The 23,863-nt window shown below is 42.8% G+C and overlaps 3 protein-coding genes across 10 annotated transcripts in view; 1 reads left to right on the top strand and 2 right to left on the bottom strand.

The window, feature by feature from the left end:
* The window catches only part of TMCC1 (transmembrane and coiled-coil domain family 1), a 135,627-nt gene extending 129,766 nt beyond the window's left edge, over window positions 1-5,861 (bottom strand). For 3 of the 5 annotated variants that reach the window (XM_072044561.1, XM_072044562.1, XM_072044563.1), the window contains exon 1: window positions 5,730-5,861. The gene's annotated coding sequence lies outside the window, so the exon portion shown is untranslated. Of the gene's footprint in view, window positions 1-5,092; window positions 5,233-5,729 lie in introns of those variants that run through there. The other 2 variants (XM_072044567.1, XM_072044565.1) reach the window with 2 other exon arrangements.
* A 74-nt stretch (window positions 5,862-5,935) lies between these two features.
* On the top strand, window positions 5,936-20,539 carry RBSN (rabenosyn, RAB effector). 2 transcript variants are annotated; one of them, XM_027467801.3, is made up of 11 exons: window positions 5,936-6,241; window positions 7,884-8,024; window positions 9,780-9,880; window positions 10,534-10,579; window positions 10,692-10,853; window positions 11,746-11,987; window positions 12,841-12,911; window positions 14,810-14,896; window positions 15,397-15,499; window positions 15,883-15,957; window positions 16,906-20,539. In XM_027467801.3, the coding sequence occupies exons 1-11, from the start codon at window positions 6,079-6,081 to the stop codon at window positions 18,031-18,033; spliced, it is 2,319 nt and encodes a 772-aa protein (XP_027323602.1). In that variant the 5' UTR covers window positions 5,936-6,078; the 3' UTR covers window positions 18,034-20,539. The 2 variants fall into 2 exon arrangements, with proteins under 2 accessions (XP_027323602.1, XP_027323603.1); XM_027467802.3 differs by lacking the exon at window positions 5,936-6,241 and having other exon boundaries at window positions 7,884-8,020.
* Window positions 11,419-23,059, bottom strand: MRPS25 (mitochondrial ribosomal protein S25). 3 transcript variants are annotated; one of them, XR_011812616.1, is made up of 6 exons: window positions 22,863-23,059; window positions 22,675-22,781; window positions 22,356-22,443; window positions 21,768-22,137; window positions 21,360-21,653; window positions 11,419-11,924 (listed from the first exon to the last, which is right to left on the bottom strand). XR_011812616.1 is itself a non-coding variant. In XM_027467815.3 (4 exons), exons 1-4 carry the CDS (start codon window positions 22,994-22,996, stop codon window positions 21,945-21,947), a joined length of 522 nt encoding a protein of 173 aa, XP_027323616.1. In that variant the 5' UTR covers window positions 22,997-23,059; the 3' UTR covers window positions 21,752-21,944. The 3 variants fall into 3 exon arrangements, 1 of the variants encoding a protein (XP_027323616.1); XR_011812617.1 differs by lacking the exon at window positions 11,419-11,924 and adding an exon at window positions 16,403-20,977; XM_027467815.3 differs by lacking the exons at window positions 11,419-11,924; window positions 21,360-21,653 and having other exon boundaries at window positions 21,752-22,137.
* Window positions 23,060-23,863: the final 804 nt, after the last annotated feature.

Below are 23,863 nucleotides of genomic sequence, written 5' to 3'. Positions count from 1 at the left end.
TTATTGCTACTTTTAACGACTCTCAGTTGAAGAAAGTTTAAAAACATCACCGCCACAGCTGAAGCAGAGTCACTGCTTGCCTGGTAACTCACTCAGTTAACATTAAACGTCCACCTGCAATTTTAAAGTACCTGTCAGGACACCACTATAAATAAAAACTGTGATCAAAAACAGTCAAGTGGAAGGGAAGCACGGAAGGAGGGGTGAGTCTAGTCTGAACAGAGACATGACAGAAGAGGTGCAAGGGGGACAATCTTTGTTTTTAGGAAACAGATGTACAGACTATGTTCACTGGAGTGCAGAAGTCCCACTTCCCTCCCAACATGAACAACGTGAAGCCCACTCCTACAGGATAACGAGGGAGGATTTGAGTTGAGCACAGAGACATTTGGTAAAAACAACTGGGAAAATTCCTTGAGAACACCAATTTATCTGCTGGCCTTGAGATTACTTTTAGAGCTGTGTGAAGACATTTGTATTTTGTTTTCCTTGACGAAATCACTGTAGCTTAAAAGCCCTAAGAAGGAAACAAAGAAAGGGATATTTGTCAATTATCTGCCAACTCGCTTTGTCTGCCTACATGAGATGAAGGTGGGGAGGGAGGGGGAAGGTAAATAAGAAACAAATCTTACTAGATCACAGATTACATTGGCATGCTAGAGCGTGATGTAGGTCCCTGACAGAGGGAAGCATCAGACACTAATCTAACAGATTGATCCTAGCCAAAAGGCAAAGACAGCTCTGGAGTTCCTTTCAGCCACGCTGGTTTGAACCAGCAGCTAGAGATCCAGACAAGCAAGCAGCATCCCAGACAGCCTGACAGGGCAGCACTCAGTGACTCAGGGGACGCCCTCCTCCTTCACTCACAGCCCATGAAATTGTGCCTTCTCATGTTCACAGGAACTGGGACTAGGGAAAATCTGGAAAACACAGAAATACTCCTGCAAAATGTGATGGAGGTAAACCAGGATCCGATTTGCCATATCAGAGGAAGTTAGTTTATCGTCATCTGCTGTCTGTAATGGATATGCTACCCAGATGCAACTGAGTATGATTCAGTATAGATACTTTAATAGCTGCCAGGAATATGGAAAATGAGGTAATGAATGGGAAAAAAAGGGAAAGTGACCTGCTTTGAAACGGATGTCTGAAATACGATTGTTGCTTTAACTAATTTTCACAGAGAAGCATATGTTTCCAGCATCAGTTCCCTCTTGATTCTGAAACTGGTACTGATCTATGGTGTGTCTGAATAAGCTACTGTAAAGAGAGAGGAGGAAAAAGAAAAGCCAAGACGAATGAAAAACATAATCAGACATTATGAAGGGTTCTCAGAGCCAAAGCCGTCAAGACAAAAAGCAAACACACCATTAGAAGAAGGTCTCTGAACACGCAGGTTGTGATGAATCTGATACAAACTACAGCCCTGCAAAAGAACCACAAATCATTCTCTGCCAAGCAGCCTCCTCCTTCTGTGTAACATGGGGGTAGATAGAGGGTTATTAATTTCAGATATGCTGCTAGGATGGGAATTGGCTGCTGTACAAGCAACCCTGTAGGGGAAAAAGAAGACATGAGATGCAACCAAATATGGGTCTGCTTGAAATCTGAAATAAATACTGATGACAGCCTAGTCATGATGGTGTGTACCGATCCTATAGGTACAACATTAAACAAAATGTGAACATGTGGGAATTTTGAATCTTCCACTCCTCTTTATAATTCAACTACTATATTCAAAAGTGGTGACATTCCACTACACCCAGGACCAATATGCCAGGTTCTTCTGCTCTAAGGGCGCAGATGAATTTGTGTAGATTGCTGTCCTGCTGGTACTGAAGCAGTTAATAGGCAAATCAGACAAATGGGATTCAAAAAGTTGTCAGCTGCAGCTCTTACAAATCATGCTGTCAATTTTGATTGATGAGTCTGCAAACACAGGAAAAACACAGGAAAAACACAGTTTTGGCATGGAAATGTAGCTTCTTCTATCTTCTCTATGCAGACTAATTAAACAACTTTGCTTTGTATCAAAATGTTTACTTTAAGCAGATTGAGTATATTGAATGTATGAGTTTCATTAAAAGTGACAAATACACAATTTTTTTAGTACTCTGAACAAAAACTACGGAAAATGTTGGTTGGCATCCATCTATAATCAAAAACTAAGGAACAAACTGTGATCATTTTGGCTTACTGAAAAAAAATCTGTGGGTTACTGGAAAAAAACAAAACTTTCAATTTCAGAAGATTTAATTTTTTTTTAAGTTTACCATTAAATTACCATTAAATTACAAAATCGAATTTAGGTCAATTTCAAAACACAGCATTTATTTAGATTAAGTAATTGTTCAGTTTAGGGAAAATTTGGGAAGAACATTCTCATTTTCTACTCTCTGCTTCCACCCTAACTCTATATTGAACTCAACACTTATTTTTCATTTTTTTGTTGTTTTTTTGTTGTTTGTTTTTGTTTTGTTTTTGTTTCCCAATGAATAACCCTTATTTGTGCATAGATGTTCCACTGCATTCCTTGAGAAGCAGACAGGTATTATTCAGAAATACTTCTAGTCTATGCTTACCACTCCTGCTGGGATCAATTTCCATTATTTTACATTCCAAATGCCACTAAGGTTATTAAAAGAAGTTGAAGAGCATAAGCGAGCCTAACTGTAATACATTTCTGACAGAATTGCACTATGGCTACAGGACTGAGAATTTCCATCTTCTAAATTCCATCCCCACAAAAGTCTCTACTCTTGTATATTAGTAGCAACTACCAAGTTAGCGTCCTAAAATTCAGTTTTAGGTATTCCAACAGCTCACAAACGTATTTTTCAACTTAATTACTCAGTGTTTTCTAAGGATTTTGAGTGTCAGAGTGGGAGGAGGTACATAATGGCAGTGGGGTTTTGCAGGCTGAGTTTTTACATTCCAATGGCAGGACTAAGGAAGTAGTGTGTCTGGCTTCTGACTCTGCTTCTTGAGCAAGTCTTTAGAACACATTGCTTTCCTGTGTCATAACTCTATTATACAGGTTCACAAACAAGCCACAGCACCTGTAGCATTTCAGTAAGGTTTAATACGTACCCACATACTTTTCAGATCATTGTTTTCTATCACCATCTCCTTATTGCAACTCTCTGGATGAGCACAAATAAATGTTTGTTTTATTTTCTTTTAGTAGTGTAAACTGGATTGTTTTAGGCTGACCTGGATTTTTTCATTCTTTCAACACCCTGTGCTTGGCAAAGTGTTAGGAGTCTGAGCAAGCAACAAGCAGCTACATTTTATTCTCACTGACATCAGCACAAACCTAGATTATTTCCCACCACTTTAGCAGGGATACATAAGTCCAGATTTTGCTTTGGGAATGGACACCAGTCAACATATCACTACATCTGGCATGCTAACTTTATCTGTTGCTTCTGTAACTCTCCTCGAGAGACACCTTATGAGAGATTCTCTGCCAGTCTCATACTCTCCTAAAGATCCAAATGATATTAGATCAATCATTTAGTGAGGAGTGAGTTCCTTAGAAAGTGCTAGAGACTATTTATCTTCAGAAACATGCAAACAAATGGCATTTTTGTTTCAAAATGTTGAATGAGATTTCTCTTTTCAAAAACGACTGACACAACTTGTATTTTTATCTGTAGTTCAGAAAGACGCATTTGGTGAAATGCTCTGTCATGGTCTGTAGTCAAAGGCAGAACATGCAAAAGAACACCGTTGACTAAAGATTCAGTGAGTGCAATGTTTGATTTGTAGTACACATCCCAGAATGTTGTCAACCTCATCACAACTTGCTGTAACAGTCCTTCTCACTGTACTGTTTAGTCCAATATGAGGCTATTGGACTTTAATCACTGCATTTCCCTCATGTGTGGAGCTTTTAAAACCACCCTGCTGAAAATGAGCAATTACTGACGCCACAGAGAAAAGCAGATTTAAGGAAAGAGCTTGCTGTTCAGAACAGTGTCCCTCTTCCTACTACCTGACTCTTACTACTTCTGAATGACAGAACGGGAGAGGATGGAGCTGCCAGGGTCACGAGGGCCCTACGGCTCATAGTCAGGATTATCCTGTGTGCTGCAAGAGGGGCGAGAAAAAAAAAAAGAAAAAGTAAAACAAATGGCTAAGCAGCCCTATGGGCTGTAAAATCCACTGCAAAGTCCCCTAGCAGGTCCTCAGTTGCTCTCAGTCATGCTTGTTGTGCTATCTGGTGACAGCCACTTCTTCCATTCTCCCCCTACCCCTTTTCTTGTCCCTTCCTTACACCCACGTTAGAGAGCCACACTTCTCATTACAAGAACAAAACGCACACACCAGGAACAAGAAAACAGAAATACCTAAACACACACCATCACAAGTCCTGCATCTACTCTTACCTTTTTAACTTATTTCTACTGTCACCCTTCTCATTTCCTCCCATCCAAGCACAGATCTCACAGCCCTTATTATTTGCACAGTTGCCTTTCTCTTTTCATAACTGAATCATGACCGCATGGTTTTGAAAAGTAGAGTATAACAATACTAAACAGGAAACTGCATACGTAAACATTCAGTGAGTCTGACTATTTATATAATTAAATTACTCTTGTGGTTAAATCAGTTCAGCTTTAAGACTTTGATTTCCTGTAACGCTTTGCTGGATGGTGGAATTATAAATACAAAGCAGGTCAGATTCATTGATAATGTGACAAGATGCTGATGGTGGTCAGGTAATAGTCAGCCCGCAACGGCCAGGCTGCACGAATGTGAAAAAAATTAAAACGGTTACTAAAACAGTTTGCAGGTGAACCACTTGCCCCGTTTGGAACCACCTGCTATCTTTTAGCTCAGATTTGAAGTCCCTGGGAGTTGAGCATCTGCTTGTAACTTACGCCCTGGAAAGTACACCCCCCTCCACGACCCTTGCTGAGAACGGTTTTGAACAGCCAAGCCTTGAGCATGAGACTGGGGGCCATGAGCCGCGACAACCCACCCAAAACAGGCAGGCAACGCCTGAGCACAACGAGCATCGATGCCTAAGAAAATCTCTGCCTCCAAACCCGTCATTCTAACAGGGCAAGCAGAACGATAACCGCACCGTCCGATGACTTCCCCTGCCTCATGGAGAATGCGGGCCAGCGCAGGTTCCTGCCCCTCGGGATTCAACAGGAACCAGCGCCGGAGCGGGGGATTTGCAAGGATTCGCCGTCCATGTACGCGACCGCTCTGGCGGCAGAGGCGAGCAGCAGCGGGCTTCCCGCACTGCCCCAACGCGTGCCTTTCAACAGCCCGGGCGGCGCAAGGGGCGGACGTCAGGCCCGGCACGGCGGCGACACCGCTCCCCGTGCCGGTGCACCGAGCGGCGGGACAGGGGACAGGGGACAGGGGACAGGGAGCACGGAGCGCTGCGGCCGCTGCCGGGGGGCGGCTGGCGCGAGGCGGCCGGGGGGCGCGGCCGGCCCCGCCCCGCCCCGCCCCGCCCCGTCCCGTCCCGCTCCGCTCCGCGGGCAGCGCAGCCACCGCCGGCCCCTCGCGCCACAGCCCCGGAGCGCCCCGCGGCAGGCAGGGGGCGGCGGCCGCCCGCATCGACGGCCGGGCCTCGCCCCCCGCCCGGCCCCCGGGCGCCTCCCTCGTCCCCGCCCCCCGCCGGCCCGGCGCTCGCCCCGCCCCCCGCCGGGCGCTGCTGCTCCGGGGCGGGCGGCGGCCCGCGGCCCCCTGCCGCTGGAGACACGCACCTGCTGCCCGCCGGCCGGGCCGCAACGAGGCTGCGCTGCGCTGGGCTGGGCTGGGCTGAGGCGAGGCGAGGGCCGCAGGGCCGGCGGAGCCCCTCGGCCGGGCGGGGCGGGGCGGGGCGGGGCGGGGCCCTTCGGCAGCCGGCGCAGCCCCGCCCCTTGCGTGCCGCCTCCCGCGCCTGCGCGGCCCCGCCCCGCCGCGGCCCCTTCCGGCGCGCCAGGCCCGGCTCCCCCCGGCGGGCAGGGGAAGGCCGCGGGGGGCCCGTCCGCACGCCCCGTCCCCCGCTGCAGGAGCCGCAGGACGATGTCGCCGCAGGGTCGCCGCTGAGCCGAGCCGAGCCGAGCCGGCGCGATGGCGAGTGGCTGCCCGCCGCCCTTCGGGGACCCGGCGGAGGTGCGGGAGGGCTTCCTGTGCCCGCTGTGCCTGAAGGACCTCCGCGCGTTCCAGCAGCTGCAGGCGCACTACGAGGAGGAGCACTCGGGCGAGGACAGGGCCGTCAGGGCGCAGCTCCGAAGTAAGGGCGCGGCGCGGCGGGCCCCGGGCAGCGGCAGCCGCTCGGCCGCAGGGGCTGCGGGGTCCCGGCCTCGTCCGAGCGGGCCGGGGCCGGGCCGGGCCGGGCGCGGTTCCCGGCGCCGCGCCCCGACCTTCCCGGCACGGGCAGGGCCCCGCTCCCGCTTTGTTACTGGCTCGGGAGGCTGGCGGGCCCTGGCCTGGCGGGTGCTCGGTTGTTGGGCGTTTAGCGAGAGAACCCTCCGCTGTAAGGCAGGGGGATTCCCCAGCGTTAGGCAAAGGCCTTGCAGAGCACGGGTCTCTGTACTTGTCGGGTACCGGCTCATTCCTCCCTGGGCGGGACAGCAGCTGAAACTCTAGGGGATGGGTAAGGAAGGGTGGCGGTGGGGAAAAGGTGGAGAAGGACTGGATGGTGGAGCTCTTTACTTGTAGATGCAGGGAGCGTTCCAGAGTTCTGCCGGGGACTACTGGCTTTTACTGATGTGTGAAAAATCCCTTCGTTACTCCTGTAAACTAAGGTACAACTTCCTCCCCCCCCAAGTGTACATAGTATTGTTTTACATGGAGGGAAGGATATGCAAAATATGGTGGTAGGTCTGTGTGTGCCATAAAGAAAGTCTTCACTGTTACTTTTTTCCCTGCTCTTGGAGATCAACGGTCATTACTTCAAAAGTCTCTTCTCTGAGGAAAGTTTGTGTTTTTAACAAGCCTACCTTACGAGTAGCCCAGCTGAGTATTTAAGTCTTGAATTTGCTTTCCATCAGTCTGCTTACATCTCAGCTTTTAGCACTGTCTTTTTCTTGGACAGTGGAGGTAGACTGGCCAGTACTGCAGTCACGTTCTCTTCATGGGCACGCTGCTGTAGTAAGTAGGTGAATTACAGATGCTTGCTTCAGTCAAGTGTTTAAGCCAGAACAACAACATGGTTTTCACTGTGATATGAAGAAAACAACAGCTTAGTCTTCCTAAGGTTTCCCAAATGCTTCTTTTATTGAATATAAAATTCAATTGCATTCTGATTTTTTATGTTTTGTTGTTGTTCTAATTGAACTAATTCTAGGAGATAGAATATCCAGAGGAGAGTACAGATACAAGGGCAATAAAAATGCTCAAATTTCAATTTCCCAGTCTTATTTTTGGCCCAGGAGACTGCTCTCCTCTCACTAGCATTTGTATGAAAATAATGCAGTGATCTGTTTTCTAATTTTAAAGTTATTTAGATGTACAAGCATATTGAAATTCTGAACTTGGACTTTGTGCAAAAATACAAAGAAAGTATTGAACACACTCAAAACCAAAACAAATCACTGGGAATTAAGAGAGAGTACATACGTGGTGTCCCAGTGTGCTGTGGCATGGGGTCCCACAATTCAGTACGGTTTACTGTTTACAGTGATGTCCCTGAATGGAGTGCCTAAAACTATTGATTTGCTATTAGGACCTTAGCACTACTTTGACAGATAACAAAGAGCATTTAGTGTCACCTGTGACTCTGAACTAAGCTCTGGTTTTAAACAGGACGTGTTGACTTAACAAGAAAAAAGATTTGTGTTGAAAGATAGGGAGCATTCCATGCTGGTTTCACATATGGCAAATACTGGGTAACTAACAGCCTCCTGTTTGGTATGTGGGTTTATCTTTTTCAGATCTAGTCCAGAAGGCCAAGAGAGCAAAGAAGAAACTACTGAAGCAAGAAGATGACAGAACTGATTCTGGATCTCAGGAACGATATGAATCATTCAGCTATGGTGGAGTAGATCCATACATGTGGGAGCCCCAAGAAGTAGGTAGGAGAGCTAGAGTGATATGCAGGGGTGTAACTCTGATTTTAATCTTTGCTGGGGAAATTGAACGGTTTTGCTGAAGCTGCATGGAATTGTCTGTATTGCATTTGATTTACTGTAGCATGGGGTTATGGCTTGCATATTGATTCTGTGCAGCCTGCCTACATTGTATGGGGGTGATGTGGAAAATGCGTGTGTGTGTGTTATAGAATCAAGACCCAAACCCCTTGAGAGCATGGTTAATTGTTATTTCAGTGTACCTGAGCTGTTGAGTTTTGCTGGATATATATAGCACTGTTCATCTAGCTTTGAGGTGTTCTGCATGTATCTTGTAGCTTTTAACAAAACAGATAATTTACTGAGTAATAAGCTATTGCTATATTAAATCTATGCCTTTTGGGTTACTGTTAAAATAGATGTTAGCTTATATGCCTGACAAAATGCCTCTCCCCTGATTTAAACTCTTCCAACTATTTCTTTGAATTTGAGGTATAGGTAATCTCACATTAAAAAGAGGTTTAAATTAATCAAACAAAAATAAAACAACGGTGGCTATAGATTTAAACTTTGCAAAAGTTAACTAATATGGTGACTGAGCCATTAATTACAAATACTGTTACTGGAAATTGCCTTTTACTATTGCAGAAATTTATGGTTGTTTTCAGGGAGAGGAGACAGCACTGTCTCTTGTGGGTCCTGGGAGTTTTCCTGTGTTGCTGGCAGATGAGGACTTTGCCCTTTGAGTCTGAGTTCTGTATATCATTGTACTTTTGACTTCATACCATGATTGCTGCTGAAATAGTCAAAATTAGTAGCTAAGAATAAACTTAAGCAGTGAATTAACAGAAGGTTTCTGATCAGAGTGGGGAATATGAACCTTAAGGATTTCAGAATAGGATTTGGTGGATTTGTGAAAGGGGTCCTGTAATGTCTCCAAAACAGATTGAATTCAGTTAGCCAGAGGGGCTCTCCCATTCCTATGAATTCGGCTATGGAGGTTTTTTTTACCTATTTCATTAGAATGAGGAAGTGACATTGTCCTTTGTTTAGTTAGTGTCAAAGAGCAACATCTGCTTTTGTGTTCTACCAGTCAGAAGAAAGATAACTTATATTTTGTCTGTCTTTGATTTTTCAATATCTGGTTTATGTTATTAAGAAAAGGATTAAAACTTAAACCCAATTTTGTTGAGAATGAATTGTGTATTAAATAGATGCTGTATTGATTTTCTGTGTACTTGGTGATGACATTTCTGTAAATCTGAACTGTGATTGAGGATTTTGTTCAGACCTCTGAAAGTGAGAAGGATGATCAAAAATCTGAAAGAGAAGGTGCTGTTGTGTAGACCTCAAATATTCACTGGACCTGCATCTTGGCTTTGTTCCAGATACAGTCAGGAAATAACGGCAGCTGGTTTTGAGATAAGTGCTAGCTGATAATAGCTTGCCAAATGTAACTGAGGGATGGAGATAAATAATAATAATATTGCAGATGTTCTCTTTTAATGTAGTGTTCTTAGTTGGTTTTTTTTTTTTTTTTTTAAGTAGAAATAAAACACCATTAATTAGGCTTTAATCCACATGTTTTATGTGGAGCAGAACCACAAAAACTTAGGATACTAATGTTGTTAAAATGCCATTTGAACATGAGAAATAAATGGTGAAAAAGAAGGGATAGCTGCTTTTCAAGAGGCATTTATATGTATTTAAATCCATGTAAAACACCTAGGTGACTCTGAAAACTTTCTGCTCTCTCCCAAGGTGCTATGAGAAGCCATCTTTCTGATTTTAAGAAACACCGAGCAGCCAGGATTGATCACTATGTAGTTGAAGTCAATAAGTTAATAATCAGGTTAGAAAAGGTAATTTTGCTGCTTTTTTTTTTAATATTCTAGTCTCTTAAATGTTTCCTAGACATGTAGTCATGTTTTAGTGTGAAGGGTGCCCATTTATGCAGCAGTGCACTTTTTAAAGGATAGTAAATTATGACTCTTTACAAGTGACTGTTCTTTTTTTTTTTTTATCCTTATGTAGTTTGGTCTGACTCTGTACTGCACACATGAGTTCTGTTTCTATGCAGTGTTTTCAAACTGAGAATGCTGCTTTCATGTACTTAAGAACCATCTGTTTTTTTCCTGTATGTTTTCTCCATCTTTTACCTTACAAAGTTTCTCCCTAACGTTTGTCAGGATTTTTCCAGCTCGTCATTCAGCAAAGTCCACCACTGACATCTGATTTATTTGCATTTTTACTTGCAATAATGTTGGATGATCTGAGAATTATGTCCAAATGCTCTGACTGGAGCAGATTTGGCAGTAATTGTTTAGCACTACTTGTCTGAATATGGCATTAGAAACAATCAGGAAGGTTGCAGGAATCTGATGTGAAACAGGCTTTTAAAAATGGCAGACTTTTCCTGTTTGGATGGGATGGGGGGTTAGGAGGTTGTGGAGTTCTTGCCTTTTTTTCTTACAAAAGTACAGTTTTCTTGAATTTGTTGTTTGTCTTCTACTAGCTTACATCGTTTGACAGAGCAAATACAGAGTCCGCTAAAATAAGAGGTTGGTATGAGCTTACCTCAGACTACTTGCTGCTATAGTTTACCAGCAAAGGAATTAACTGAATGAATATCTTACATTGTATGTATTCCTCCCCCTCTCCACCTGATTGTAGCTATAGAGAAGTCTGTTGTGCCTTGGGTCAATGATCAGGATGTTCCATTCTGCCCAGATTGTGGCAGTAAGTTCAGTATTCGAAATCGACGTCACCATTGCCGCCTTTGTGGGTCTATTATGTGCAAGAAGTGCATGGAACTTGTCAGTCTTCCTTTGGCAAGTAAGTGCAGTGGGTAGTGTTAATTCCTCCTTTCCTTATCTCACTCAGTGTGCTAATGGCATCCTGGCTTTTTGCAACAAGAAAACAAGCTTAATATTCTGTTTGTGTGGGAAACTTATTCTGCAGTGTGTCAGTCAGTTCCATGCAGACACTTGTCTGCAAAACAGAGTAAGAATGATTTTTATATTCTTTGTCTCTGTTCCTTCTTCAGATTGGGAAGTGTTACATAATGCTGAAAAAGTTACTAGAATATACTAGTACATAATATTACTAGATGTGGCATATTCCAAAATTGTACTGAGTACCATAGCTCTAGAGGTATAAATTTTTGGAGTTATAACTCTAGAAGTGCTTGACATTTAACTACTGTGGGTATTTCAAATCTTGACCACGATTATCCAAATGTTGACATCAAGGGAATTCATCCACAAGCCTTTTAAGAAGTACTTTCAACTTTAGTTTCCTTTCTTATCTAGAGAGGAAACTATTTTCTGTGGAAATAAATGATGTTAATTGGGATCTTCAGAGAGTTCAAGCACAAAAATAAGTACAGCATTAACATTGCTGTTTTCCACACACTGTTTTATAACTATGCAAGGTCCAACGTTCAACTCAGAAACATTCTCACATTATCCTAGGCATAAAGAATGTAAGTGGTTCCCAGCAGAGCGCTCTCTAGATGCTTTTAGAATAGTGCAGGATCTTACAGTGAATACTGAAATTCTGACTTGTAGATCTGGTTGTCATGGGTTCCTTGCATGTCGTTCTTCTTCAAGACAGTTTTCTACTATTCTTGGTAATAGTAGCTTCAGTTAAAAGTGCAATTAATTTGTGTTGGTAAAATCTGTTGGCCTCTCCAATTAAGGTAAAATTACCTGTATGTAACTTTTAGGCAAACTCACCAGTGCCAGCAAAGAGGCCTTGAGTTCTCATACTAGTCCAAGCTCTTCACCTAATAGCGTCCATGGCTCCCGCCGTGGCAGCATTAGCAGCATAAGCAGTGTAAGCTCAGTTCTGGATGAGAAGGATGATGACCGAATCCGTTGTTGTCAGCACTGCAAAGACACCCTGCTGAAAAGAGAACAACAGATTGATGAGAGAGAATACACTCCAGAGATTGTGAAACTCTATGAGGTAAAATGAAGCTACTTGCTGCTTTCATACTCAGTATATATACCTACAGTTGTTGCTACTTGGTTTCTAGCTTGTTCTCTCATGTCCAAGCTCGTTATGGCTTAGTATTTGCCTGTGTACAGATAGACTGTAATGGGTGTTGATGCCACATAGAAAAATCTGAAATGATGGAGCCAGGTGCCATGTAGTACTTATATCCCATGATAACTTAAACCCTCATTTTAAGGCACAGCTTTATTCTCTGCATCTGAAACTAACAGTTCTGTGTTGCCTCTCTTAAAATTGTGAACTATGTCAACTGCGATTCCTCCAAACAGTCCTTATTAAACCAGTGACGTGCTGTGCGCTTTGTTAATGGGCTGCACTGGAACTGTACAACTTCATGTTGTCAGCACTCTGTCCTCACACTGGTGGGAAATACTTCTTGGAACCATCTAAATTGACCAAGTGTATGGCTGGAACTTTTATGTTCAAATATGCTTTGATAGCAGGTACTGACAGTCACTGGGTATTCAATCCAGTCTGTAAACCTTTCTCCCAGTCCCACGGTTAATGGGACTTTCTGTTGATGCTCTCTATGAAGAAACTAAGACTAGAAGTTACCTAAGTTTCCCATCAGAATAGCTTCTGAATTCAAGTTCACCTTGCAGGGGTACAGAGATCCTCTCTCTGTTCATGACCATGGCATCTGTATTCTGAGGACAGTCGAAGGGCACTGTGATCCTTAATAGCCCAAGGGCTTTCATCACTGTTAGCTGGGGGTGTGCATAGGCACATTGAAAGGCTTATGTCAGCATGTGCTTACATTTGTGTTTTGACGTGAGTTCTTTTTATACACTTTGTTTTAAATAAGAAACTCCGACTCTGTATGGAGAAGGTTGACCAGAAGGCACCAGAATATATAAAGATGGCAGAATCGCTAAAGTAAGCCCTATTTGCTAATTTTGTTTATGAATATATGCATTTTTATGCAACTGCAAGAATGAGAAGTAGTAAAGAAGTGGTGTGCTAAGGCTACAAGATTGTGTAGGTCATGAGAAAGTACTCAAAAAAAAAAAAAATCTAGACAAATACCTGTCCAAACCCCATGTTAATTAATGGAATAGATTATTAAAGCTGACGAGTGCCATCCCTGTGTTCTATTACTAATTAGCATATGACTTATTATTAATTCCAGACTTTTGGTGCATCATTTGGGTGCCTGGATTTTTGGGTTTCTTCCCACAAATTTGTATTTAAAAATAATAAAAAAGTAATAAATGCTAGGGTTAGCCTTTCAACTTGTAGAATGGGATAAGTTCTATGGTTTTATCAGTCTTAAATACAGCTTCTGATTTAAGCATAGTCAGAATTTAATGTTATAGAACTGAATATAATTAGGACTTACATTACTTAAGTCCTTAAGTGTAATGACCTGCTGAAAGACTTGCCATACTGAATGAATGTAATATAAGCCTGCCACATGTGCTTCATGTATGAAATGTAATAGAGTAGTGAAGACTAGAGGGAAAAACATTACATTTCTTGGCTATAAAACAGTCACTTCTGCCATTTGTGGTATTGCTGAAATTGATGGATTTCAAGGAGCTTATAGGGCAAAGAAGGAAGCTGTACAGCAAATTTCTGGAAGTTGTTCCAAAGGAGATGTGAAGTGGGGTGTTTTTTTTTTCTTTAATCTTTTAAAATTTTGTACTACTTAAAATATTTTTTTAATAACATACTGGAAATTCCAGAGAATTAGCAGTATGCACAAATGCATACATTGTGTATACTGTGCTGACTTGGATCTTGACTCCTTCCCAAATTACAATGTTTGATCACCTCATAAAGAGCACTAGGATCTCCCCTCAAAAGGATTGTAACAACAATCACATTTTGCATTTCTTTAAACCCTTACAAAACCCTTGTTTTGTTTTCCCTACTTGACTTCCTGACTTTTTATGTTGTTGAATTAATTGGGGGGTTCCTTCCTTTATTTAGATCTCACTTAGTAGATCGAAACACAGATACAACTATATGTCTGTGTTCAATTCTTACAGAGGCAGATATTTAAATGTTAAGGTATGGTCACTTTTGACTCAGCTGACCCACTAAGGATCTTACAAGTTCTGCAGATTTAAGAGATAAGTGTTACACTAAGGATTTTGCATTGCATACTTCATTCTGACTAGTACTGAGTCCTGAAAAGTTATTTTTGAGGGCTTGATTGTTATTTTGTGTATTTGAGGTATAAAAGGAGAGGGAAGCTTAGAAACTGGTGAAGAGTCTTCCCTGTTAAATGTTAATTTGTTTTCTCAATAAATATGGGATTCTAGTGATTGGATATCCGTGTAGATGCAGTCAGTTGCTAGCATCTTAAGTATGACACTCATGTGGGGTTGTAGACTTCTGCTTTCTGACAAACGTAAGCAGAGAGAGCTATTTTAGTGGTATAGTTGCTTATTCATTTTGTTTCATTTTTTTTCTGCACCCAGTGGCCTGGAAAAAAAAAACACAGAATAAATGTATTTGTTAGATTCTGTATATCTTAGATATTATTGATAGTGGGATTCTTCTTGTATTAAAATCCAATTTCTCTTGTGAGTGTAAATAATAAAATCATAAATAAAATGATCTACTAAATCTTCATGTTCGTAAGTTGATTATCACTTTCCACTTCTGTCAGAACAAAAAGGCTTTTAAACACAGTGAGCTCAAAATAAAAGCCTTTTAAAGGATTGACTATCCTTACAGTTGTTGATATCTCCTTGGGATAACTTCCTGCGTTGTATTTATTATTAGCTTGATGCATGGCTTACAATAAAGTTGTATTTATTTCTTAGTGCCGGGGAGACGACTTACAATCTTGAACATGCAAATGACTTGAGAGTGGAGATTCAAAGAGTATATGAATTTATAGATGCCTTAAGGTAAAGGAAGTGTGCATGCGCTGTCTCTTGCTTTCTCTCATGTGCATCATAACAATAAAGAAAAACAGGATATATTTTTTTTCCTCTTCCAATACAGCTTGTGCTGGATATCCTTTTGTAATGACTTTTCTGTAGTTTTTCTTATCCTCAACTGTTGGGGCCTACATTTGTGTAACATCTACCTGCTTATTCATAGTCAACTTGTCTGCTCAGTTGTAATGAGGATGTTGAAAGGTAGATACTGTTCCTGTGCACTATCCAGCTCTACTTCCTTTTCCAACCATACATTCCTCTGTAGTGAAAATAGCTTAAGTGCAGAGGAGACAAATAGAGGCATAGTTTTTTTTTTTTTTTAAGTGTTACAATTTGTAATATCTAGAATGGCTTACCTAAAAGAACATTGGAAAATGTTAATTTGATATTGTCTGCCTCATTTTCTGTTGTATTTTCCTTGGCCCTTGTTTTTGAACTGATGAGATTGTACATTTGCTTTGATTCAGTAAGAAGATTTTGAATCTGGGCTTGCATGAAGAGCCCCAACCTCATCCTAAAACACTACAGCTTCAGAGAATGATAAGATACTCGGCTACACTTTTTGTTCAGGTAAATTAAACATATGAGCTAACTTTGTTTTATGTAGTGTTCTCTTCTTTGCTAGGCATCCCTGTGGTTTAAAACTACTTTGACAGAATGTTTAGTTCTGTGGATTTTTCTGTAGTTCCACTGAATCAATAGTGTAGTCAGAGCAGTATTGTGTTCAGGGGCTTAAGAATCTTTGCTTTGTCTCTGGTGGAGGTTGAGCCTAGCTAGCGGTATAGTTAAGGCAGCCAAGATATGCTCAGACTTGCAGCAGTAACTATAGTGTAGAAGTCCCTCTTATTTGTCTGTGTTCTGTTGGTGGTATTTCTATATTAAAGGAAAAAAAAAATCCTAAAAATTAGGCTGAATGCCTGCAAGTAAAACTAAGTATTTCAATTTTTTGCCAGGAAAAACTGCTTGGCCTAATGTCCCTGCCAACCAAAGATCAGTATGAAGAACTGAAGAAGAGAAGACTACATATGGTAAGACAGGTTAAGATCTGTATCTTGTATGAGGGCCTCCTTCAAAGTCTTATAAAGACATGCACAATTATTTACAACTCAGAGTTAATCTTAATGTATTAGTACCTCTGTGTGTATGCATGAATAGCTGTCCTTAACACTGAACTTCAAAAAAATTTTTTTGGTGATCATTCTGTGTCCATTTTCAGGGATTTGTGTAATACAGTCATCTTATTTCTACCCAGAACAGAGAGACAGAGGTCAGTACTGAGAGCTGGGTACTTCTAGAAAGCAGCAGTGACTTGCTTACTTATGCTGTTGCTCTGCAGTACAGCAACAGAAGGCCTTTAGGTATCTTAGCTTATGAGGATTTTCAAATTGTGTTCTGGAGTTCATTTGCACAAGTAGAATTCGGAGACTTCTTTAGGTGGTTTAAAAAAAAATAAATCAAGAATAAGGATGCATCTTCAGAGAGGTTTGGGATTTATTTTTTTTCCAGTTAGGAGGGAGAACATCACTAAATGTAAAATAAACCAACTTTATGTTGAGGTAGAAGTTGAGAAACAAAAATCATTGCATTCCAAAAGCTAGTATCATCAGTGATCTTTAACACTGGTGCGCTATTACAGAAGTACCTGCTATAGTTGACTGTGATACAGTTACTGTACAAATCAGTTTGAGGCCACTCTTTGGACAGCTGGATTAGGCATTTTCTGCTTTATGTATAGCACTGTCACTGCTCTCAAGTTTGTACAGGCAGATATGAAGGGATATTAAGTACCTTCACAAATAAACTGAAGGGAAGCATCTAGGTAATATTACGAAAATGACCATTTTCTGCAGAGTAAGCAAAAATGGAACTGATTTGTTTGTGACAGTAGTGTCTAAGGTAGATAAAGCCTAACTTTTTGTACCTATGGGTAGTAAAAAAATAAATTGTGGTGTTCTCTCCCTCCATGTTTGTTTTAGGCGTCTCTTGAAGCACACAGAAGACAAGAGGAAAAGCAGAAGGATTCAACTTCCAGATCTGTAGCTGCAGTTAACGGTGATGCAAGTCACCTAAAAAAAGGAACAGTCAGGAAATCTGAAGGCTGGTTACCTACATCTAGCGTATCTCGACAATGTGAGATAGCAGACCCACTTCTTCAGCAGATTGACAACATCACATCCTTTATTAAGCAAGCAAAAGCAGCTAATCGGCTAGACGAGGTCCGTATGTTGCAAGAGAACCTGAGGCAGCTTCAGGATGAATACGATCAACAACAAACTCTGAAAGCTATTGAGCTTTCTAGAAAACAGGCAGAAGAGGAAGAGATGCAGAGGGAAGAACTTCAGGTCCTTTGTGAAAAAGAATGGGAAAGAGAACACCACAAATTCACGTCTCAGCATTCAAGGACACACTCCTTAGACTTCAGAGAAGTCAAGCAGCATCAGCATGAAGTTACAAAAGAGAATCAGAACTTGATAGCACATGGATTGGATTTGGATAGTACTCAGATGAAAGGGAACCCAGGTTCTGAAACTACTGCTGTTCAACAGCTGCCAGCTAAAGATAACTTTATCTTTCCAGTCAAACCCCAGAATGTCCCACAGCACGACAAAGACCAAAATAGGGCAGCCTGTCTAAACCCCTTTGAAGATGAAACAGATACCCCTCTATCAGAGGAAGATCCTGCTAACCCATTTGCCAAAGACATTTCTCCACTGATTTCTTTCTCTAACGCTATTGTACAAAGTGATAAGAAAGAATATAATCCATTTGAGAATGAGGAGGATGAACAAACTAATGGAGCATCTGTCAGTACTTCAAACCCCTTTGAAGAGGATGAAAATCCATGTCAAAAGTCTGGGGGGAATTCTGGGAATCCATTTGAAGAGGGATCTTCTACCAATCCCTTTGAAGTGGAGGATGGCAATGAGATCTCAGAAGAGGAGGCTATAGAGGAGGAACTGCTTCTCCAACAGATAGATAATATCAAAGCCTATATATTTGATGCCAAACATAGTGGGCGAATGGATGAGGTGGAGGTACTGACAGAGAACTTGAAGGAATTGAAGTACACCTTAGCAAAACAAAAGGAGAAATCCAACTGTTGAAGCAGTAGTAGGGTTGTGTAATAATTACTTCATGTCCGCTGTTAAAGATGGGAAAGTAGAACAGATAAACGGGAGTACAGGTTACAAGAGGGAATTGGGAGAATGTTGTGGGATTTTTTTACGCACTTTCATTTATGTATTTCCACTACTACTCAGCCTTGAAGAAAGAAAATTGAGGAATGCTGCTAGTCTTGAACACTTATACTAAGAAATTTTTACAATAACTTGTTATAACCCTCTCAGTGGTAATTGGTCTTATATTGTGTATTTTGGTCAAAAGAGTTAGGTGGTAACGGGGAACTGCAACTTGGAAATGGTTTCAGGGTTGATTCGTCATCTTTCCTTTCTCTTGTGTTGCTGTACTAGATGTATTATTGGTTTTTCAAGCGGCACTCAACAAAAGAGATGAAAATGTTTCTAAAATGCGTGCATCTTTTGATAATGGCACAGTACAAGTGTTACAGGCTAGCCTAATTGCCCTAATGGAATTACAGGAAAGGGCTGTTGAAAGGCTGCTGTGATTCTTTGAGATACAGAATACACAGGCTGCAGATCAATTTTGTGCAATGCTAATACATAAAAGGGATTTTAAGACTATGAGGAAAAACTTTGTAACTGATCTTAACATGAGTAACTTTTAAAAAGTGTTTATAAAAATTCATGAGTAAAATTTGGGTGCTGCCCTTTCATCATTTCTAATTTCCCAGTTACTCTAGGCACAAATTGCAGTGTAAGAGTGAAAGCTGAACTGGCTTCAGAGACCTACCTGTGTGGGAATGAATACCTAAATACTCACTCACAGGGAGAAGTATGTCAGGCTAGCACAAACTACAGTTTTAAAGGTGACCCTGCAATTCCTAACTATATCGTGGAACTTGTATATTCCTTTATGTCTTCTGGGTAATGGAATGATCATGTTTCTTTTATCTGTAAAACTGGAACCCTCTTCATAGCATTCAGAGAACAGAAGTTCTGTTTATAATGGAGAGCTGAAGTGCCACTAAACTGGAATTCAGTGAAAACTGGGCTGTGATGGTGCCAAATAGCAGGTCCTATCTTATACTTGATTCCCATCAAAAGAAATTAAGAGAATCAGGCACAACTGTCTTAAATAAGAAGCTCCAGATTGGAGTCTTGGTGTGAACCTGTGACCTCGGGGAGGGCTAGGGGATGGCCAGCACCTGTGGTGCAGGGAGGCTTAATGCTGGGCTTCTGAAGATACTGACACTGAAATGTAGAATCATTCACTGTTAAGTCAGCATGTATCTTTGCAAAAGACTGTGCCTCAGCTGCTTTGATTTTTGCCTTTGAGATACAGAGGTTCATCGTCAGGCATTGGTGTTTGAAAAGGTGGTTGGGAGGAGTTAGTCAAAAGGGTGTATTTAACTAAAGCTGAAATAGAGGAAATTGGGCAGATTGCACTGTACGGCACTAATAATGGTGGGCTTACACAAGTGCAGTTGTATGGACCAGGACACTTTTACCTATGTCTCCAATAACATGAATAGCATTGCTATAATGTGAACATCACGTAATGTTTCTGAGACACAAATATAATCATGCTACCTAAACAGCAAGAACCCTAGTTTTACTTTCTTGTAAACATGTGGAGGTACGGACTTGTAGAACTTCTGTTTCAAAGAAACAAAACATATCCTCAGTAACACTAGTAAATGATCAAAATAACTTAGAGCAGCCACTTGAAGAACACTGCTGTTCTTCTACTGTAGTATAAATCTGAGTTTGAAAGGTGTGCGGAATGGGTTGTTGTAAGACCCTGAGGGTGTATATTTAGGTGTTTTATTATTGTTGATTGAGTCCCTAAGTGTTACTTTGCACCAAATGAAATAAAGAACAAAGGATTCTGAAAGGCTGTAAAGTAGCACAACCTAAGTGCCCTGTGGCACTACATTTAGGAAGGCAGCAAGATAAAGAGACACATTAAGATAGTTAAACTTTATCCCCCTTTATACACAGAATTGTTTTTAAAGTAGTAGTATAAGGTAACTGTTTAAGACAGACTAGTTTGTGAGTCAAGAGGACTGCTCCCTGCACTGTAACCCAGAACTTCTTTTGATATTGATGCAAAAAGAATGTTTCAGTGGTTTCAGCTTTTGCTTTTAGAAGTGTTTTTTCCTTGTTGTAACTATCTTGCATTCTTTGTATTTTCAGTCTAATACACTAATAAAGTATCCTTATTGTATATGTAACAACATTTTTACAAGCAGGTAACAGACTAGCATACCTCATAATCAGTGTCTGTGTTAAATGTGACTAGCGATCTGATACTGAAGTCATCTCTAATGTGAAGACATTCACTGGTATTTGGATTTTGGTATTTGCTGGTATTTGGATTGCTGTAAGGCTCACAAGGCACAACAAAATGAAGACTCATAACCACAAAGCTAAATAAATAACTTGCATTGACATTTGTTAAAATTGCATGCACTACTCTGTATGAAAACTTTGTAAACAGAGATAAAATAAACATTTATTTTGTGCTGTATTTGCCCTTGATGATTTTTAGAGGTTGCTCATTCACATAGGTGTGAAATTTTGTATTCAACCACCTGCTCAGAAATACTAGTGTATGTGCAAATTACTGCAGAAATAGACAATCCTAGCTTAATGGTATATGCAACGATGTAATTCAAAGCAATGTAGTACTATCTATCATGTATTTATATACTATTATAGGTACACTGTAATTGTTTGGTGAGGCAGAAGCTACTCTGACCGTGCTCAGGGTCCAGGAGCAGCTGAAGGAAAATCAGTTACAGAGCAGCAGCACTGGTGTCTGAAGCATAATGAACTTGCTGACTGGAAGCAAGTTACCTGGAAGCCAAGGTTTCTAGCTATGCTTCTCCCTTGCATGTGGGTTTTTCGTTTCAGCATGCACTTTCAGCTGGGAGTATATCATCTGGCTGTCTTCAGTTAGTACAAGCTGGAAATGGGTGGGAACATTTGAAATGTTCTGCAAGTCTTTGGAACCCTGTTCTGCTTCAAGAGAAATCAACTTTTATCCCCAGTTTCTCTATATCAAAGCAAACATGATCCTGGGGACTGCATCAGGCAAACTACTGCCAGGACGCTGTGTGATCCTTCCCCATAGAACCAGTAAGTACTACTGCTACTCCACAGCTGGAGTTCTGGCTCCCATTCTGGGCTTCCCAGTACAAGAGAGACTTGGAGCTACTGGTTAGAGTCCAAAGAGCCACTAAGAGGGTTAAGGGCTGGAAGCATCTCTCTTGCAAAGAAAGGCTTAGAGCCTAAAGAGGAGAAAGCACATGGGGGGGAGGAAGAATTTTATCAATGTATATAAATACCTGAAGAGAAGGTTCAAGGATGGTAGTGTCAAGCTCTTCTCAGTGGTGCCCAGTGCAAAGGCAAGAGAGAATGGGCACAAACTGGAACACAGGAACAGATACCTCTGAACATCAGAAAAGACATCTGCTGTGAGGGTGATGGAGTTCTTGTGCAGGTTGTCCACGAGGTTGTGGAGTCTTCCTTCAAGATCATCAAAGCCTGTTCTAGGTGTCCCTGCTGGAGGAGATGGCCTCCAGAGGTCCCTTCCACCATCAGCCATTCTGTGAATCTGCTATTTTTCTACAACCTTTTATCTGTAGGCATGAGTACAAAACATAGCTCTGGTCAGTTTTCCTTCTTGCTTTCACACAGCTTTGACTGCAATGCTTTGTAAAACTGGCACAACAAAAGCTGCTTTTTTAACTTACATTTATTTAATATTTTTCATTTTAATTATTCTAGTTGTAGCTAGAAGAATTATGGGACAAGAATGTCAGTATCACACCAACTTGCTTGTTCCTGTTTCCAGGATGTTTTAACCCTTGTCTCTCACTGAAGCACCTTGATCACCCAACCCTGAGGAAGCAACTGCATGGCTTGAGATTTCAGGCTGATGCTTCATTTTTCAAAGCAGCTTTATATTTTCCTCTCATCTCTTTGGGTAGTGGCACAAAGGCAGGGCAGGGAACTTGGCCTTCAATTTCACACATGCACTCTCGCAGATGATACTTCTTGGGCCCAAACGTTGCTGGATGTGATAGCTTTTTTCTTTCTCTTTCCTCTTTTTCAAGTGTTTCTCTAGAAAAAGAGATTCGTTTGTTACCATCAGAAGCCTGAATGGCAGCCTTTCCTGTCCCTTCCCTACACACAGTTTTCCAGAAGGATGGCTTTACCTGGTTAAATTTGCCCATTTATTTGGGAAAAAAAAATCCTACAGACTTGACCAGTTTGTAGGGACCGTATTATGACGTGTGCTACATCCTATGACTTGAGTACATCGGCGTATTGTTACTTACTTGCTTTTCCCCAGGATTTTTTTAATGTGCTCAGTTATCTCCTTGTTGGTTTTATCTTCCACGTCAACCAAAACTTGTTCTCCGCTGTCTGTTAAAAACAAATCAGGCAGAAGCTGGCGTTCCCGTAGCCCCTTCCCTGCCCACCACACGCAATTTCACGGCGCCTACAAAGAGCGCACTCTAAAAGCACGAAGCCAAAAGGATGCCTGCAGCCCGCTGCCCCGCGGCAGGGAGTGCCGAGGCGCGGCGCCCAGCAGGCCCCGCCAAGCCACGGCCCCGCAGGCGGCGCTCGCTGGGGGCCCGGCCCGGCGCCACCTACCCAGGTAGAAGCGCAGGAAGGGCGAGGGGGTCATGTTCCTGAAGAGCATGATCTGCACCCAGGGGTTCTTGTACTGGATCTGGGGGACGTTGAAGAACACAAACTTTCTAGAAGGAGGGAGGAGAAATCAGCCACGGGTCCGGCGGGGACGCGGCCGAGGCGCGCTGCCGCCGCAGCCCCAGGCTCACCTGGCGCCCTCGCTCAGCTCCCCCGCCGTGTTGTAGTTCACCGTCATCACCTTCACCGCGCTCTTGAAGATGACGTCGCCCTGGCTGAGGTACTGCAGCGTCCGCCGCACGGGGAAGCGGCCCTTCATCGGCATGGCGCCGCCGCGGCCGGAAGGGCGGGAGGCGCCGCCCCCTGCGCGAGGGCGGGGCCCGGGGGGACGGCGCAGCGGCCGCTGCCGCGGAGGGTCTGGGGGCGGCCGGCGCTCGGGGCTCGGCCGGCGCCGGGGCCCGCGAGCCCTCTCTCCGCGCGGGCCGCAGCTGGCGGAACGGCCCACGGCTGCCGGGAGCGCGGGCGGGCCGGGCCCCAGGCGCTGCCCCGCGCGAGGCCGCCCCCGGCTCCCCCGGCCCCCCCGGCCGGGCGCGCTGCAGCGGGAGGCGGGGAGCAGGGGCCGGCCGGCTGACAGGCAGCGCGAGGCAGGAGACGGACTAAAAGGAAAAACAGACGGGGCTGCCCCCCCTCTCCCCGGGAAAACAGAACCAAGGATCACCACAGCCGCTTCCCACTCCATTTCTGGCGTTTGCCTTCTTAGCAACCGTACCTCGACGGAAAAGACGTTTCAAAACACGCTCGGGGCAAGGGTTTTCTTTTTTTTCCTTTTGGTCACTAACACTTTATAGTATAAGAAATATAGAAAACAATTAAATTAATACATTTGGCATGGCATGGTTGAATGTGTATTTTTGTTTGCAACGAGCCCTACTGCTCTGCCAAACGTCAACAAAAAAAATGCCGGCCTGCACGTGTAAGTGTACAGGCAGGGTACACAAAGCGCTCCACGCCCTGCCCCTGGCCAGGAGCACGCCTGCAAGCGGCGCAGTTCTGTTTTACAAACTCAATGGTGAGAGGATGAACTTGTTCAGCTCAGGGGACAAGACCTCATGCTTCAGAGGTCTTTTTTTAATTACCTGTTCACCACCTTTGCATGTATATTTTTTTATTTTAAGCACCTAGGCTTGACAAC

The sequence above is a fragment of the Anas platyrhynchos genome, chromosome 13 (assembly GCF_047663525.1).
Source record: "Anas platyrhynchos isolate ZD024472 breed Pekin duck chromosome 13, IASCAAS_PekinDuck_T2T, whole genome shotgun sequence".
Classification (NCBI taxonomy): domain Eukaryota; kingdom Metazoa; phylum Chordata; class Aves; order Anseriformes; family Anatidae; genus Anas; species Anas platyrhynchos.
This window is presented reverse-complemented; position numbering and strand designations above follow the sequence as displayed.

Coding starts and splice junctions, on each gene's coding strand:
- MRPS25 (XM_027467815.3), bottom strand. CDS start 22,996: ATGCCGATGAAGGGCCGCTTCCCCGTGCGGCGGACGCTGCAGTACCTC. Junction 22,782..22,862: donor GAGCTGAGCGAGGGCGCCAG/GTGAGCCTGGGG, acceptor CCCTCCTTCTAG/AAAGTTTGTGTTCTTCAACG. Junction 22,138..22,355: donor AAAATCCTGGGGAAAAGCAA/GTAAGTAACAAT, acceptor CTCTTTTTCTAG/AGAAACACTTGAAAAAGAGG.
- RBSN (XM_027467801.3), top strand. CDS start 6,079: ATGGCGAGTGGCTGCCCGCCGCCCTTCGGGGACCCGGCGGAGGTGCGG. Junction 10,580..10,691: donor AGAGTCCGCTAAAATAAGAG/GTTGGTATGAGC, acceptor ACCTGATTGTAG/CTATAGAGAAGTCTGTTGTG. Junction 15,500..15,882: donor CGGCTACACTTTTTGTTCAG/GTAAATTAAACA, acceptor ATTTTTTGCCAG/GAAAAACTGCTTGGCCTAAT.